At 40.1% G+C, this 13,935-nt stretch overlaps 1 protein-coding gene across 5 annotated transcripts; it reads left to right on the top strand.

Annotated features, from left to right (window-relative positions):
* Nucleotides 1-1,309: 1,309 nt before the first annotated feature.
* Nucleotides 1,310-13,343, top strand: LOC127367750 (zinc finger protein ZFAT). Of its 5 annotated transcripts, none has more exons than XM_051407854.1 (24): nucleotides 1,310-1,489; nucleotides 2,736-2,899; nucleotides 3,166-3,333; nucleotides 3,894-4,022; nucleotides 4,176-4,286; nucleotides 4,424-4,543; nucleotides 4,659-4,732; nucleotides 5,192-5,277; nucleotides 5,447-5,524; nucleotides 5,861-6,009; nucleotides 6,438-6,529; nucleotides 6,819-6,967; nucleotides 7,070-8,033; nucleotides 8,204-8,330; nucleotides 8,438-8,670; nucleotides 8,784-8,865; nucleotides 9,254-9,373; nucleotides 10,381-10,554; nucleotides 10,763-10,851; nucleotides 11,219-11,357; nucleotides 11,596-11,702; nucleotides 12,514-12,601; nucleotides 12,730-12,827; nucleotides 12,906-13,343. In XM_051407854.1, exons 3-24 carry the CDS (start codon nucleotides 3,216-3,218, stop codon nucleotides 13,104-13,106), a joined length of 3,528 nt encoding a protein of 1,175 aa, XP_051263814.1. In that variant the 5' UTR covers nucleotides 1,310-1,489; nucleotides 2,736-2,899; nucleotides 3,166-3,215; the 3' UTR covers nucleotides 13,107-13,343. The 5 variants fall into 5 exon arrangements, with proteins under 5 accessions (XP_051263814.1, XP_051263809.1, XP_051263810.1 ...); XM_051407849.1 differs by having other exon boundaries at nucleotides 2,736-2,894; XM_051407850.1 differs by having other exon boundaries at nucleotides 2,736-2,894; nucleotides 7,070-8,018.
* The last annotated feature ends 592 nt before the right edge of the window (nucleotides 13,344-13,935 follow it).

The following is a 13,935-nucleotide window of genomic DNA, read 5'->3' on the forward strand; positions in this document are numbered from 1 at the left end:
TCGCCTGCTGGTTGGTTCTCCCAGGGAGCCGCAACATCCGCCGGGGATTCAAAACGCCGCACCACACCGAAGCTCTTCGACAGAACCTTCAGCAGCAGCATCCTTCTGTCCTCGGTTGTAGAGTGTGTGTTTCTGCGATAGCGTGAATTGTTACGATCTTAGTAGATAGTGTTTTTGTATGATTGTGTTCAGTGAGTATCGTAAGGGTGAGCTGCCATTTTCTTTGTACTAATTTTCTCCTGTTTTTCATTAGGATAGGGAGTTAGGTTTAGTAACTGTATTTTATTTATATTGCATAGGGATTAGTAAGGATTTTTGTTTAAGGAAGTTAGTCCTGTTTTGTTTGTTGTTTTGGCCTTGGTTCACCCTGAAGTTTGTTGTTTAGTCTTTGTTGCACTTTGTTCCACCTGTTTGTAAATAAATCACATCACTTGATTGTTAACACTGTGTTAGTTGTTCGTTTGGGAATCGGGGTAGGATTATTGGTTCATTTGTCTTCACACATTTATGTGGCGCTCCTTCCCCCTAGACAGGGGCGTAACAGTATATGAGCTTGCTGATAAATAATTCACTGTGGCATATAACACCAACTCCTTCAATCAGAAAGCATATGGTATGAACAGATGATATGAAGGATACTTTCCCACCTAAACAATCTCAGCTTTTTGCAAATGTGAAAGAAATGTGATTAGTTAGCCTGAAAACAGGAAAAAAAACTCAAACTCAAGCTATCTCAAATTTGTTTGTACAAGGAATGTTTTGATGGCACTCAAGGTAAATTATAGTAGGAACTATTCTGTCTGAAATCTTCAACATAAACCTCTGTCTGGTTTATTCTTTAGACTACCTCTATTTTTATTAAAGTATTATATGTTCCAAATCAGTCAAATAAATGTTGATTTAGTAACAGAAATCATTCTGTAGCAAAATGTAGCTGTTCTCCTGTCAACAGTCATTTTTTATGATATTTTTACATTTTAAATAAAAAAATGTGTTTCACAAAGCCTGTATTTGTTGCACCACAGCGTAACTGTTACATCAGAACAAGTATTACTCCATGAGACACACCGCATTTCTTATATTCACTCAACTTTGTAGGCGACTTAAAGTCTACATTAACAGTGCTGAGGCCTGTTGACACAATGAACAACAAATTAAAGATGTAAGTGAAACAAATCCTTGACCAAAATGTGTTTCCTTGAGAAAAACTGAAAGAAGTAAGCTGTAGTTCCCTTATCAGCCGCAATACAGTCCTCCAGCCACAGGGGGCGCTACTCTGCCCGCTAGAGCATCACTGGTTCCTGTCCACTTCCGCTGGTTGGACAGACTTGTGTGGCAGATTCGACAGAAAGTTCTGCGTATGTACTGTAAAACTAATCTCTAAATCCAAATTTCAGGGATTATATTTAGTGATATGACGCCTCAAACCCATCGATAAATTAGTATTCTTTTGTTGTTTATATGGATGACATGGACGGACAAAAAGCAGGTAAGAATTTTTGGCTAGCTTCAACTCGAATATGTTTGTCGGGTCTTCATGTTTAGTTAGTTTGAGTTTGGGCCAAATCAAAACAAACAAACAAACAAACAAAACAAACGTGTTTAGGTTAGTTGAAAACGTGTGCCAGCACTGACTTTCAGTGAGTTTTTAAAAACGGTATCCACGCTGTAGACAGACTTTTTGTTTTGCAATAAAGGAACAAGTACCGTTTGTAGGTTGTGTCTGTAGGCTTGACTTGGCTCGACTTGGCTCAGTGATGAATAATGGCATCAAATAATGTGCACAAAGACAGATTATTAGCTTCCTCTAAAAAGGAAATGCACCAACAATCACTCAAAATGAAGAGCAGCTCATATTTTCATTGGCTCTTCCCCATAAGATAAATGTGGATGGACTGAAATTGTATCCTGTGTTATTAATCAGTCATCCATATAAATTACATCCACAAAAGGTTTTGATAAAGTATCCAACCAGCTTCACTGTTAAATGCCTTTCTGTGTTATCTATCAAGAGAATGGGTGTGAACAAGACTGCTGGCTAATAGGAGCAGTGGTGAATAATACTATTAGGCTACTATTATATTTTAATGAGCCTGAACTGTGATGACTGTAATGTAATGGGCCTTCTTCTGTTCTAGGTGGATTGTGAAACAATAGAAACCAAATTACTGGTTGAAACTTGAGAGTTTTAGGGAATCTTTTATTATCAATAACCCAGCAAACATACTGTATGTCACCTTCCATCATCATTTAACAGCATACAAGCAGCAAAATGTTGCACAGTCCTTCACTTCCATTGACCGTACCCCCCCTACTTTTAATTACTGGTGCGTTTACAAAGAAAAAGGACAAAAATGATTTTCAAAATTGACTGAAAATGACATAATCCAATATGTTGTAGGTAACACTTTCAGCAAAATTGTCATTGTCTTCCTTTGTTTGCAGCCACTTTCTTCACACTTCACTAAGATTGTATTGTCGTGACACTATTGAAGCAGATTTCATTGTTTGTCTGTTTGGCACCTTAGGTTAAATAAGTCCTGTCATGCTAAATAAAGACCGGTTTCCATAATGATGCTGCAGATGGATGAAGGGTTGGGCTGTCAGGATGAGGAAATAGGGTGTTGAAGCAGGCAAAAGACATTTACCTCTCTCAATCTTTCTTTTAAATGACTCTGTTTGTTTCCCTCTCTCTGCCTCCTGACCTGCCACCGTTCTTCTCCCCGTTTCTCCAGCCGGTTCTGTGTTTATGTGTCGGCTGTGCAACCTCTTCTCTCCCAGTCGCTCTCAGCTGCTGGCCCATTGCTCCCAGCTGCACCCCCAGCAGGATCCTCCTGATGACATCATCATTGCACTGCAGCCCCTTGTAGGAGAGCCTGTGGAGACACTGGCAGGTCAGGTTAGCTTGTCTCATTTGGGAATGTATTGGCATTGGGATTTCATTGTTTACAAGATGATTAAAATGCTTTTTTCAATCGGTTTTTCATTGTATTTTGGGTTCACAAGGCAAAAGCTACAGAATTTCAAGTTTTGGCTGAAAAAGAATTGTTTGCAGGATACGCTTATATTGTTGATTTTGATCTCTTAGGGGTATTTATTCACTAAATAAAAATATAGAAAAACCCTCAGTGTTCTTATCTGTTCTGCTGTCGTGTTGGCCCACAGAGAGCCCGGTGAAGCGAAAACGAGGCCGTCCGAAAGGCTCTACGAAGAAGATGCGCACCAATTTGACAGAGGGCAAGGCTGGCTCCGCCCATTCTCCGAAGGATAATGTTCAAAGAGAAGAAGAAGGGAATATGGAGGAGGGAGATACACAATGTAGCACAATAGAAGGTAGCTTACCAATGACACCAAAAATTATTAATATAATTTTTCTTAACGGTTCCTGAATTGCTATGTAGACATTTAAAAGTCCAGTGTGTAACATTTAGGAGAATTGATTGCCAGAACTAGAAAATAATATGCATAACTATGTAATCAGTAATGTATAATTACTTGAATGTAGGAATTGTTCGGTTTTGTTGCCTGAAAATTAGCCTTTTACATCTACAGACACTGTGGGTTGCCTTCCATGGAGGCAACATGTTGAACTGCCATATTTCTACAGTAGCCCGGAATGTACCAACCAAACACTTGCTGTAGTTAGGGGTGTTCACATTCTGCGGCCACCATAGTCTCTCTTTTGCGCTTGGAAGGGAGGGGTGGAGCAAGGGAGTTGCGATCTGCAACTGCATCACTAGATGCCACTAAATCCTACACACTGAACCTTTAAGCTTAGAGTGTTATTTTTTAAAAAGTAAATTAGTTTTTCTTAGTGATTATTGTTTAATATTCTATACAAATAGTGTTTCCTTCATTCTGCAGTCTGACTCTTTTTTGTTTCCTTCTTCCAGGAGAAAGCCATGATGAGATGTTGGGGCTGGAATGTCGAGACTGTCATCGCACGTTCAGAAACAGACGACAGATCCTCAAACACATCTGCCTAAGACAAGAGGAACAGGAGGAGGACGAAGAGGAGAATGGTGAGGAGTGAAACGAACCAAAAAACCAAAGAGGCATTCAAAGTTGTGGTGACCTGAGGGAGCATGTTGGGAATTATCCTAATCATAATTATAGATACCTTTCTGTTAACTACACATAGAATATAATTTATTTTAAGGTGTATATTTAATCACGTGATTCTGATGGAGCAGGAGTTGAGGGTTCGGGGAGTTTGGATTCTGAGGGAACAGATCCAAATCAGAAGCAGCAAAACTCCACAAGACCAGGGTTTGCGAGAGAAAAGGGTAAGTTTAAACATCAGGACATGGTTTCTTCAAATGAATTCTCATCAGTGTTACTCTACAGCATCAGAGCATTCCTGGATTTTTTGAAGTAGGCTTTAAGTTTAGTTTTATAACTTTTTCTTGTTCTCTACTCGTAGACGTTGGCAGCTCAAGAACCCAGAGAACCAACCGAAGCCGCATCTCCAAAGAAGGACTAGCCACAGGAAACAAAAAGTCTGTCATCAGTGTTGTTCTGACAGAAGATAAAACACTTCCAGGTTAGTCTTAAAGGGAGCTTGTTTTTGTGCTAGTTTTTACATTTAGGCTAACAACTGACTTGCTTGCTGTAGAAAACATATTTATAAGTAAGCTGTGTTACCTTTAATTCAACAGGTGTTTCTAAAATTGTTCCAGTAGAAGACAATTCAGCAGAAACAGAGTCTGCAGCCATCCAAACTCAACTTCAGGTAAGCAGAAGAATAAACAGGAACATTAAAAGGCAGATTCACCGAAATGTTATATATGCAGATATATTTGACCACTTTCCTCTACTAGCATCCAGTCTAGCAGACAGCTTTTGCCATATTTTTTAGATATATTCCTCCGACCCAATATAATAATGGTGTATATAATTTTATTTGCGACGCTTACAAAAGTGTAAAATTACATTTATCAGCAACATCTCTTTCTCATAAACACTGTTAACACTAGTTCAAAGACCTTTTTGTGAGTGGTTTATATAAAAACTACTTTCTACCAAAGGGTTAGGGTTAATCTTTATTAGAACTGTCAACAGCCGGCTGTGCCATGGTCCCACAGACCACTGTATTATTTACTCATCAACTCAAAACCAAGATAAAAAACATTTATTTTTTAAATATACATTGTTATAAGATTTTGGCATTTCAACCAAATTTCTTTTGCAGTCTGCAGTCTTCCAGAGTCAGTCAAAAGACCTTGCAAGTGACGCCACAGCCTGCGAAGGTAACCCTAAGATGGATCAGGAGCCAAGGTAATATCATCTCCTATGATTCTTAGAAATTAAAACAATTGATGGTCATATTAACGAATTGTCAGAAAGCTTGATATAGAAAATCTGACAATGCATGCATAAAAAATGTTGTAAAGGACCTGCTAGTTTGTGCTTTCAGCAGTCTGCTCTCTTTGCTTTCTACCCCTAGTTCTGACCTGATCTCCACAACAACAGCAGCAGCCAACAGAGGCTTCCAAGAATATTCTATAAAGCAAGATGCTACCAAGTACTGTATGAATATTGTTTTATTAACTGTATTAGCATTGATTTTATTTTATAGCAGTCATAGCTTTGGAGGTAAAGTATAGCTGAATGCTCCTGTAAATAAATCTGGTTCTAATCTGGTTCTAAAAGAGATGTTTGGCTTTGTTTTTTGAGGACTCAGAAATGATTTTGTTTATTGGCTTATTGGTAATGTTGTTATGTGAGCACCCTAGAGCAAGTCAAAGTTTGTAGTTCATATTATATTAGCAACTTTAACAACAGTCATCACTGCCACAATAGCAACTGCAATGATATTGGTCCACTGGTAAATGTAATATTGTCTCTGTCTGTCTCCCAGTTTACTTCAGAGCCAGTTGAAGATCTTTGCCTGTGAGTTCTGTAATAAGATCTTTAAATTCAGACACTCACTGGTCGCCCACCTAAGAACACACACCCAGGAGAAACCGTTCCAGTGTCCACACTGTGAATACGCATCATCGATCAAAGGTAAACCCAGGCTCAACGTCACACATGAGAAACTGTGAGACTGAATCAAATTGTTAAAGTTACAATTAGTAGGATATAAGGTTTAAGGTGCTGACAGGACACACGGGGAGAAGGAAATGGGTATAAAGATTTCCAGTTTATGCTTTATGGTATGCTTCTTAACTACCACATACTCCTATTTGTAGGATTTTATTATGTAATTACAACATGTTTCAAATTACTCTGATGGTAGTTTGATGGGAGTTTTTATTTGTAAAACTTTGTGCAGTTTCAATGTGTTGCTTTAGGTTCATGGGTGGTAGGGGGCTGAAAAGATCTTTTGTCTTAACTGCTACTTTAAATATACTATTAAGTACCTTTTTGCAATTACTGCTAATGACTAATATGATCTTACTAACCTACTTACCTCCTTGACTTTTCCTTCAAAGCCAACCTAAACGTTCACCTGAGGAAGCACACAGGAGAGAAGTTCAGCTGTCAGCACTGTCCTTTCAACTGCCTCAGCCCAGGACACCTCAAGGTGTTCTTATTTATTTATTACTGTTATTGAACTGCTTTTATCAGTGTCAGGTTGTTTTTTTCATTTATGTTATGACTGATCTTCATAAAGCAATACAGCAGTCCACAGGCCTTTCAGATAACTCTCATTGTGACGGTCAATGGATGTATTTTAATGCAAGTGATTCTGTGTTTGGGTTGTAGCTGTATATGGTCCACCTTGAGAGGGAGTTTGGATTCAGGTTTTCACATCCAGATAGATTGGATCAATTTAACAGTAACTGTGTAATTCTGTGTTTCTGGTCACGTAGGTCCACATAGAGCGAGTCCATTTAAAGGTGAAGCAGCACTGCAGCTTCTGTGAGAAAAAATACTCAGATGTGAAGAACTTGCTGAAACACATGGAGAAACGACACAACCTGAAAGACCCTGCTGTCCACCAGACTTACCAACAACTCAGGTTTGAACCACATTTTCTACATTATTTTACTTTACTATTTACCTGTTTAACTCTAACAACCATCCAACACACCTGCTCTTCCGATCTGCTTATCTCGCCCAGGTTAAAGACTCGTCAGGGCCTCAGGCAGCTCCTCTACCACTGTCCCACCTGCAACCGACGCTTTAAAAACCTCCTCGAGCGGGAGCGCCACCTGTTGGTCCACGGACCCCAGCGCCCCTTCGCCTGTCTCCTCTGTGACCATGCTACAACCAAGATGGCTGCCCTCGCTGCTCACATCAGGAAGCACCTCTTCCTATACGTGTGCTGCGTGTGTGACGGGAAGTTTGTCAGCTCTCAGAGACTGAAGAGTCACCTGAAAGAGTCTCACGCTGAGCTGGACCAGGAGCAGGGCTTCACTGACTGTATCAACAACAGCTACTACCTGGTGCAGCCTGGAGGAGGCATGTGGGGGGATGAGGAGGGGGAAGATATGGAGGAAAGGATGAAGGAAGCGCGCAGGATAGAGCAGGAGGGTGAAAATGAGAGGACGAGAGAGGAGGGTGGAAGAAATGGTGTAGGAGGGGAAGGGGAGCAGCTGGAAGTAGCAGCGAATGAAAATAGGGAGCAAGAGAGGGAGGGAGAACGAGCTACATCACAGGGTGAAGAAGTGCAAGTGATAGTAGGAGAGGGAGGGAAAGAAGGAGAATTAGAAAATGGAGGTGCAAAGCAAGGTTCCCAAGCAGAGCTCCATCAAGCGATTTCTGTGGAGACCACAACTCCCACTGACAGACGGGATGAAGTTACAACTCGGGAAAAGTCACAGGACAACACACTGGACTCATGCACCCCTGCAGCTGAAGACAATACACAGACTGTTATATCACTACAGAGCATTCAACCCCCTGTCCTGGTTGACGGGACGCAACAAAACACACACCTGGCTGATGAGAACAAAAACACACGCACATCTTTGCCATCGGGAAATACGAACTTGTGTGATTTAAGTGTACACACAAATTTGTCATCAGCACCTCCAGGGGAAGATGGACAAACTCCACCTTCAGAGAGGGTAAATTTATTACAGGTACTAGAGAAGGACAATAATGTCAGCTAGTGCTGCAACTAACAATTATTTTCATAATTGATAAGTTTGGCAGTTAATTTATATATAGAAAGGAAGCTGATAAGCAATGACTGCATTTAATAAAGACTGTGACTAAGTAACTGACTTGTTCTTCGTTTTTCTGCTGATAGGTGTCGGAGGTTTTCCATCAGAGTGCATTCCAGCAGGTGTTGTCATCTCTTCCGAAGACTCGATTTAATATGGAGTCTTTCCAACGGCTCAGGAAAATTTATGGAGACCTGGAATGTCAATACTGTGGTAAGATGATGAAACCCCCCTGACTTTATAGTACATATTATTATTTATTACTTAGCCTTTTCCTCTATCTGGCTTAAGTGTTAAATTTTTTTTTTTCTGCTGCACAGGTAAACTGTTCTGGTACAAAGTCCACTATAACGTCCACGTACGCACACACACCAAGGAGCACTCGCATTACTGTTCAAAGTGTAGCTACTCGTCCATCACCAAAAGCTCTTTAAAGCGGCACCAGATCCAGAAGCACAGCGGCTTGCTGCTGTCTTGTTCGAATACTGACTGTAAATACACAACACCAGACAAATACAAGCTTCAAGCCCATTTGAGGACGCATCAAGAACAGGTAACCAGCCTTCAGTCTACTGGAACAGTAACTCCTTCAAAACACTGACTCTTGATTTCTCTTGGTGAGGTCTGTCAGATGTCTTTATGTCTGTGTCTTGCTGTTGTTTGCAGGGGAAGAGTGTGACTTGTCCTGTCTGCCAGCACAGCTATCCAGAGCACAGACTGAAACACCACATCAAAACATCCCACCCTGGTAAAGAACACACACATATATCTACACACACAGACAAAACACACACACAACCTGTTCATGTTTGCTCTCTAAACACAAATACAAACCGGTCCTTTAAATCAGTGTGAGCATCTCACTCTGGGCTGAAACCTTTGCTCAGTAGTACCTAATTTTACAGTATGACCTCCTCTATTTATGATTTTAGGCGTCTCATTGTGATCATATACTGTAGAAGGCAATGTTGTATATTATATATGTATATTATATTATGTCCAGGCAACTTTTTATTTATAAATGTTGGACTAAAGATTCAATTGTTTTTGTTTTGAAAGCATTCTTATGGTTTTCTTCTTGTAAATTTACAAGGTTGCAATTTCATTTTGTGTATTTGCATGTATGTGCTGGACAGACGCACTACCTCAGCATGGTAAAGGACTGATGGTGCAGCGTGCAGAGAAGTGCCCCTACTGCGACTCCTACTTCCTTAAGAACAGCAGTGACTTTCAGCGGCACATCTGGGCCCACCAAGGTGTGAAATTCCTGATATATCTTTAACACAGACAAACACGTACGCACAACACTTGAGTGTGTGGAAACACATCTGGGCCCGTCAGTGTCCATTCACAGTGTTTTACTGCTTGATTACTGTGTGATCTGAGCTTCCATCTGTCTCTCCTCCTCCTGGCTGCCCTCCAGGAAGATGGAATAGACTGAAAACACACTGTAGGAAATTGGCCAGTTGGTCAAGTTACTTGAGAAATGATGAGAACTCAAACAAACAAAATCATCAGTGTTTGTGCTGCTGGCATCGTCTCAAAGATGAAAAAAATGTAAAATCTGGCAATGAAGATTGGCAGATGTTTTTTTTTTTTGAGGAAATGGATTGCTAGTTCTACTCCCCTTCCTCGGTCCCTGCATTAGCATTTGCTTACCTTGATAAGCTGTTTATCTTGAAGTTACATCTGTCCTGAGGCTGAGGTAGCTGGCAGACATGAATCCAGTACAGGTGTTGATGAAGGTCTCCGTGAATGCAGCCAGTTTACCAAAACACCCTGCAATCCATTGCATTGCATTGGACTTACTGTATTTTCCAGCAGGTTTATCTGGCTGTTTACTTGGTGCTTTCTACTACTTGTCCACCTTGTCACTTAATATTTTCAGTCCAGTTCACTGCTGGTTGCACCCATACAACTAAAAAGCCCACGTAGGTACATATCACTCACAAGGTAGTGGACTCAAAACCTTCTTAATTATAGTTATTTTACTGCATTTTTGTTATAATTTCATTATACTAAAGATAAATTCTAAACTAAATGTTTAATTATCAATAGGTTTGTTTTCTTATTTTGGGCAATACTACCTCAAGTACCTGCATTCAACAGAGTGCATGATACTGAGGTGACAAATGAGCAACTTCTCATCAAATACCATCTTATTTCTTCGCACTTTTATATCTCTTACTCTAACTTTTTTCAGCTGTTGCTGGTGATCTTTTTAAGTGTGTGTTTGCATGTGTTTGCGTGTCCATGTGTGCAGGTTTGAAGCCATACGTCTGCAGTGTGTGTGACTATGCTGGCCGCAGCAGGAGTAACCTGAAGACTCATATGAACCGACACAACACAGAGAGACGTCACCTCTGCGATCTGTGTGGTAAAAAGTTCAAATCTAAGGTTACGCTGAAAAGCCACAGACTGAGCCACACCAATGAAGGTTCGTACACTCTGCTCTTCTGCTCTGTCACTGATTATGTTTCTTTTAATGCCAGTGTTGTGACTAATTTGCTGGTTATTTACATTATTTGTATATTTATTGCTCTCCATATTATGACATTGTATCATATTACGTACTATATGTCACAAGAGTGCTGAGAGAAATGTGCAATGCCATGATAAAGACCTGTTATATTGTGTTTGTTCAGGAAAACGTTTTCAGTGTTCCGAGTGTGCCTTTACCTCGGTGTCTAAACCTTCCTTGCTCAGACACATGGAGCAACACGCTGAGTTTAAGGTCAGAATACACACAAAGCCTCCGTTTGAGGAAGAAATTGCCTAATAAATGTTTGGGAATATTAAAAGTTATTCTGTAATTATTTTACTCTGTAGTATTTTATTTTTCCATATTGTCTATGCATGATGGATGGCTTACTGTGTGCATTGTTCCGGATATTAACATCTAGACAACTATCACTCCCATTTGCTTTTGTATTACCCCTTTCTCGACCAAAACCATAAAGACAACCATTATCGTTGTCAATTTTGTGATAAAATGATTGACAGGTTTTCTAGAAAAATCAATCAATGTTTCAAATGCAGTCTTGTCTTACAAAGATTCAATTTGCATTGACTTGTATGTGTGTGTTTGTTTATCTTTGTAGCCATTTCGCTGTGCCCACTGCCACTACTCCTGTAACATTGCTGGTCCACTGAAGCGACACTACAACATGAAACACCCAGATCAGAAATATCAGAATGCCGGACATGGCCTGCCTAACCCTGATGCTCTGAAACTGCAAGGTCTGTTCTCTGCTGCTCTCGTACTGCCACGTCCAGACCTGTCATGTTCTTTTAAGTTACTGTACTTGACATTTCTGTAATAGCAGTATGATACATACAGTGCTCAGTTTGTATAAAGTGACTCCCATTAATCACATGTTTTATTGAAGTTACTGTCAAAATTAGACATGTGGAGTTTGTACAGAACAAAAGGTGTGTACAGGATAACCTGACAGCTTTTGTGTGTGTCTGTGTTTAGGTGGTATGAAGTGTCCTGAGTGTGAGTTTGTTTATGGGACCAAGTGGGAGCTGAACCGCCACCTGAAGAGCAAACACAGCCTGAAAGTGGTGGAAGGCACCTGGGAGGTAAACCGTATACACATACACAGACTAGATACAGTGAGAAACATTGGGGGTTATTTTTAGCCATGCTAACAATCTGGCTGTAGGGACAGCAGTGTCGGTCTGTCAGAGTACTGGATGGATTGCCATGAAATTGTGTAGAGATATTTCTTTGTCCCCAGAGGATAAATTAAGATGACTTTGGTGATCCCCTGACTTTCCCCTGTAGCACCACCATCGCGTCAAAGTTTTCACTTATTCCATGAAATATTTCATTTGGTAGATGGATTGGCACAAAATTTGGTAAAGATATTCATGGTCCCGAGAGGAGGAATTGTATCACTTCGGTGACACCCTGCAATTTCATTTTGTCCGGATCTTGACTTTATTTATGACCAAAACTAAGGACATTCCCATCAGCCTCAGCTGTACTTTCTGTTTAGTGCTAATTAGCAAATGATGGCATGCTTAAAGGTGGCTGTGGCTCAGGAGGTAGAGTGTCCACTTATCAGAAGTTTGGGGGTTCAAGTGTCCTTGAGCAAGACACTGAACCCCAAATTGCTGCTGATGCTGCACCTTCAGTGTGTGAATGTGCATTATCGTAGTGAGCGTGTCAGCATGCAAACATTAGAATTAAGCTCAAAGCACACAGAGCATGGCTATAAATTATTATTTGTCATGTTTCTGTCCCAGTCTCTTTTCATTAAAACATATATTTCTGATTTAGGAACTTAAAAACTGAAAAAAATATCAATTAAAAGTATCAATCATTTTTATTTTTCAAAACCAGTATTTTTAGGACAATAAAATATCTGAATTATGTATAAATATCCAGGTGGGGGAGGCAGTAGAGGCCCAATATGTTCCTGTGGAGGATGTGGAGCAGCTGACAGAAGCACCTGTAACAGCCCTGCAGGACAACGGTAACAACAGCGACAGATAATTGGGGGAATTGCTGCTCATGGCCATTCCAACTTATGTTTGCTATTTGTATGCTGTAGCATGTGTACTACGAAACACATTACAATAAAGGTATGTCTTTTGTGTTCAGTTAATATCCAGCAGATCACTGAATTCAGTTCAGAGACTCATGACGCTGTCACCTCCATGGTCGCCATGGCTCCAGGCACGGTTACCGTCGTACAACAGGTAATCAACATCACGTCACTTATTCAGGAAATCATGAGTGGTTGCAACAAAATATTGACGTTGAATTTGTGGCTGAAGCTGCAGGTGGCTGATGAGCAGGAAGTCGGTAACTGCAGCAACCAGCTGATGGTGGTGGACGCAGAGGGGGGTCTAACTGGTGACCAGGTGATGGTGGTTGAGGATGCACACGGCCTGGAAGCTCTGACAGTCCTCACTCAGGGAGAAAACACTCACCACTATATCGTCTACGTCCAGGAACACACTGTAGAAATCAACTAGTAATCAGTAATCATTTCAACATAGGACAAAAAACAGGAGTTAGTGAATGTTTCTCTTTGATCATGAAGAATTTCCTTAATCACGTTTATTTTTTCAGTCATGTAGTAATTATGAGAACAGAGTGCAATATTTGGTTGTGTGATTATGTGATTTTTGTACTTACAAAGTATATTTAAATAAAACCCCTGTCCTGCACTGCTTGATGCAATGAAGTGCTGGAATTTTCTAAAAAATTAATCTCAAAGTTATTGATTTGAGTTCAGTTCTTGCTCAGTATGTTTTGTCATGAAACTCCAACTTTTTTGTTATCCAAAGTTTCATACAGTTTTCAAATGATACATTATGACTACTTTTGACATATGTGACAATATAATGTGATAATGCAACACCAAAGTATCTCAGAAGATTTTTCTGCAAGTAAATTTAGTTCTTTAGTAGAAAGTGGTGAACATTTTTATCAAAATTAACGAGGAAAAGACATGGCTCTTCAGGGGGCAACCTTGCACTGAGATCTCAATATGGTGGTTTGTCTGTAGCTTGGAAACAGACATCACAATGTGCTGTATGGCACACAACATAGTTGATACAATATGAACATACACTTTATAGACACTGCAAAAGTCTGGAAAAGAGAAGAAGAAGTCTTCTCAGGGTAGACTGATAAACATCCAGCAATATATAAAATGCAAAAGTGCCCTCTTGGATTCCCCTATGGTAGATAAAACATGATTCAGTTGTGTATTGTATGGGAGGGAAAATAGAGACACATCCTGACGTAGAGTCAATAAAATTATATAAAGGCATTGATTTTGATGTTTGTATCACCGTG

The sequence above is a fragment of the Dicentrarchus labrax genome, unplaced genomic scaffold (genome assembly GCF_905237075.1).
Source record: "Dicentrarchus labrax unplaced genomic scaffold, dlabrax2021, whole genome shotgun sequence".
Taxonomy (NCBI): Eukaryota; Metazoa; Chordata; class Actinopteri; family Moronidae; genus Dicentrarchus; species Dicentrarchus labrax.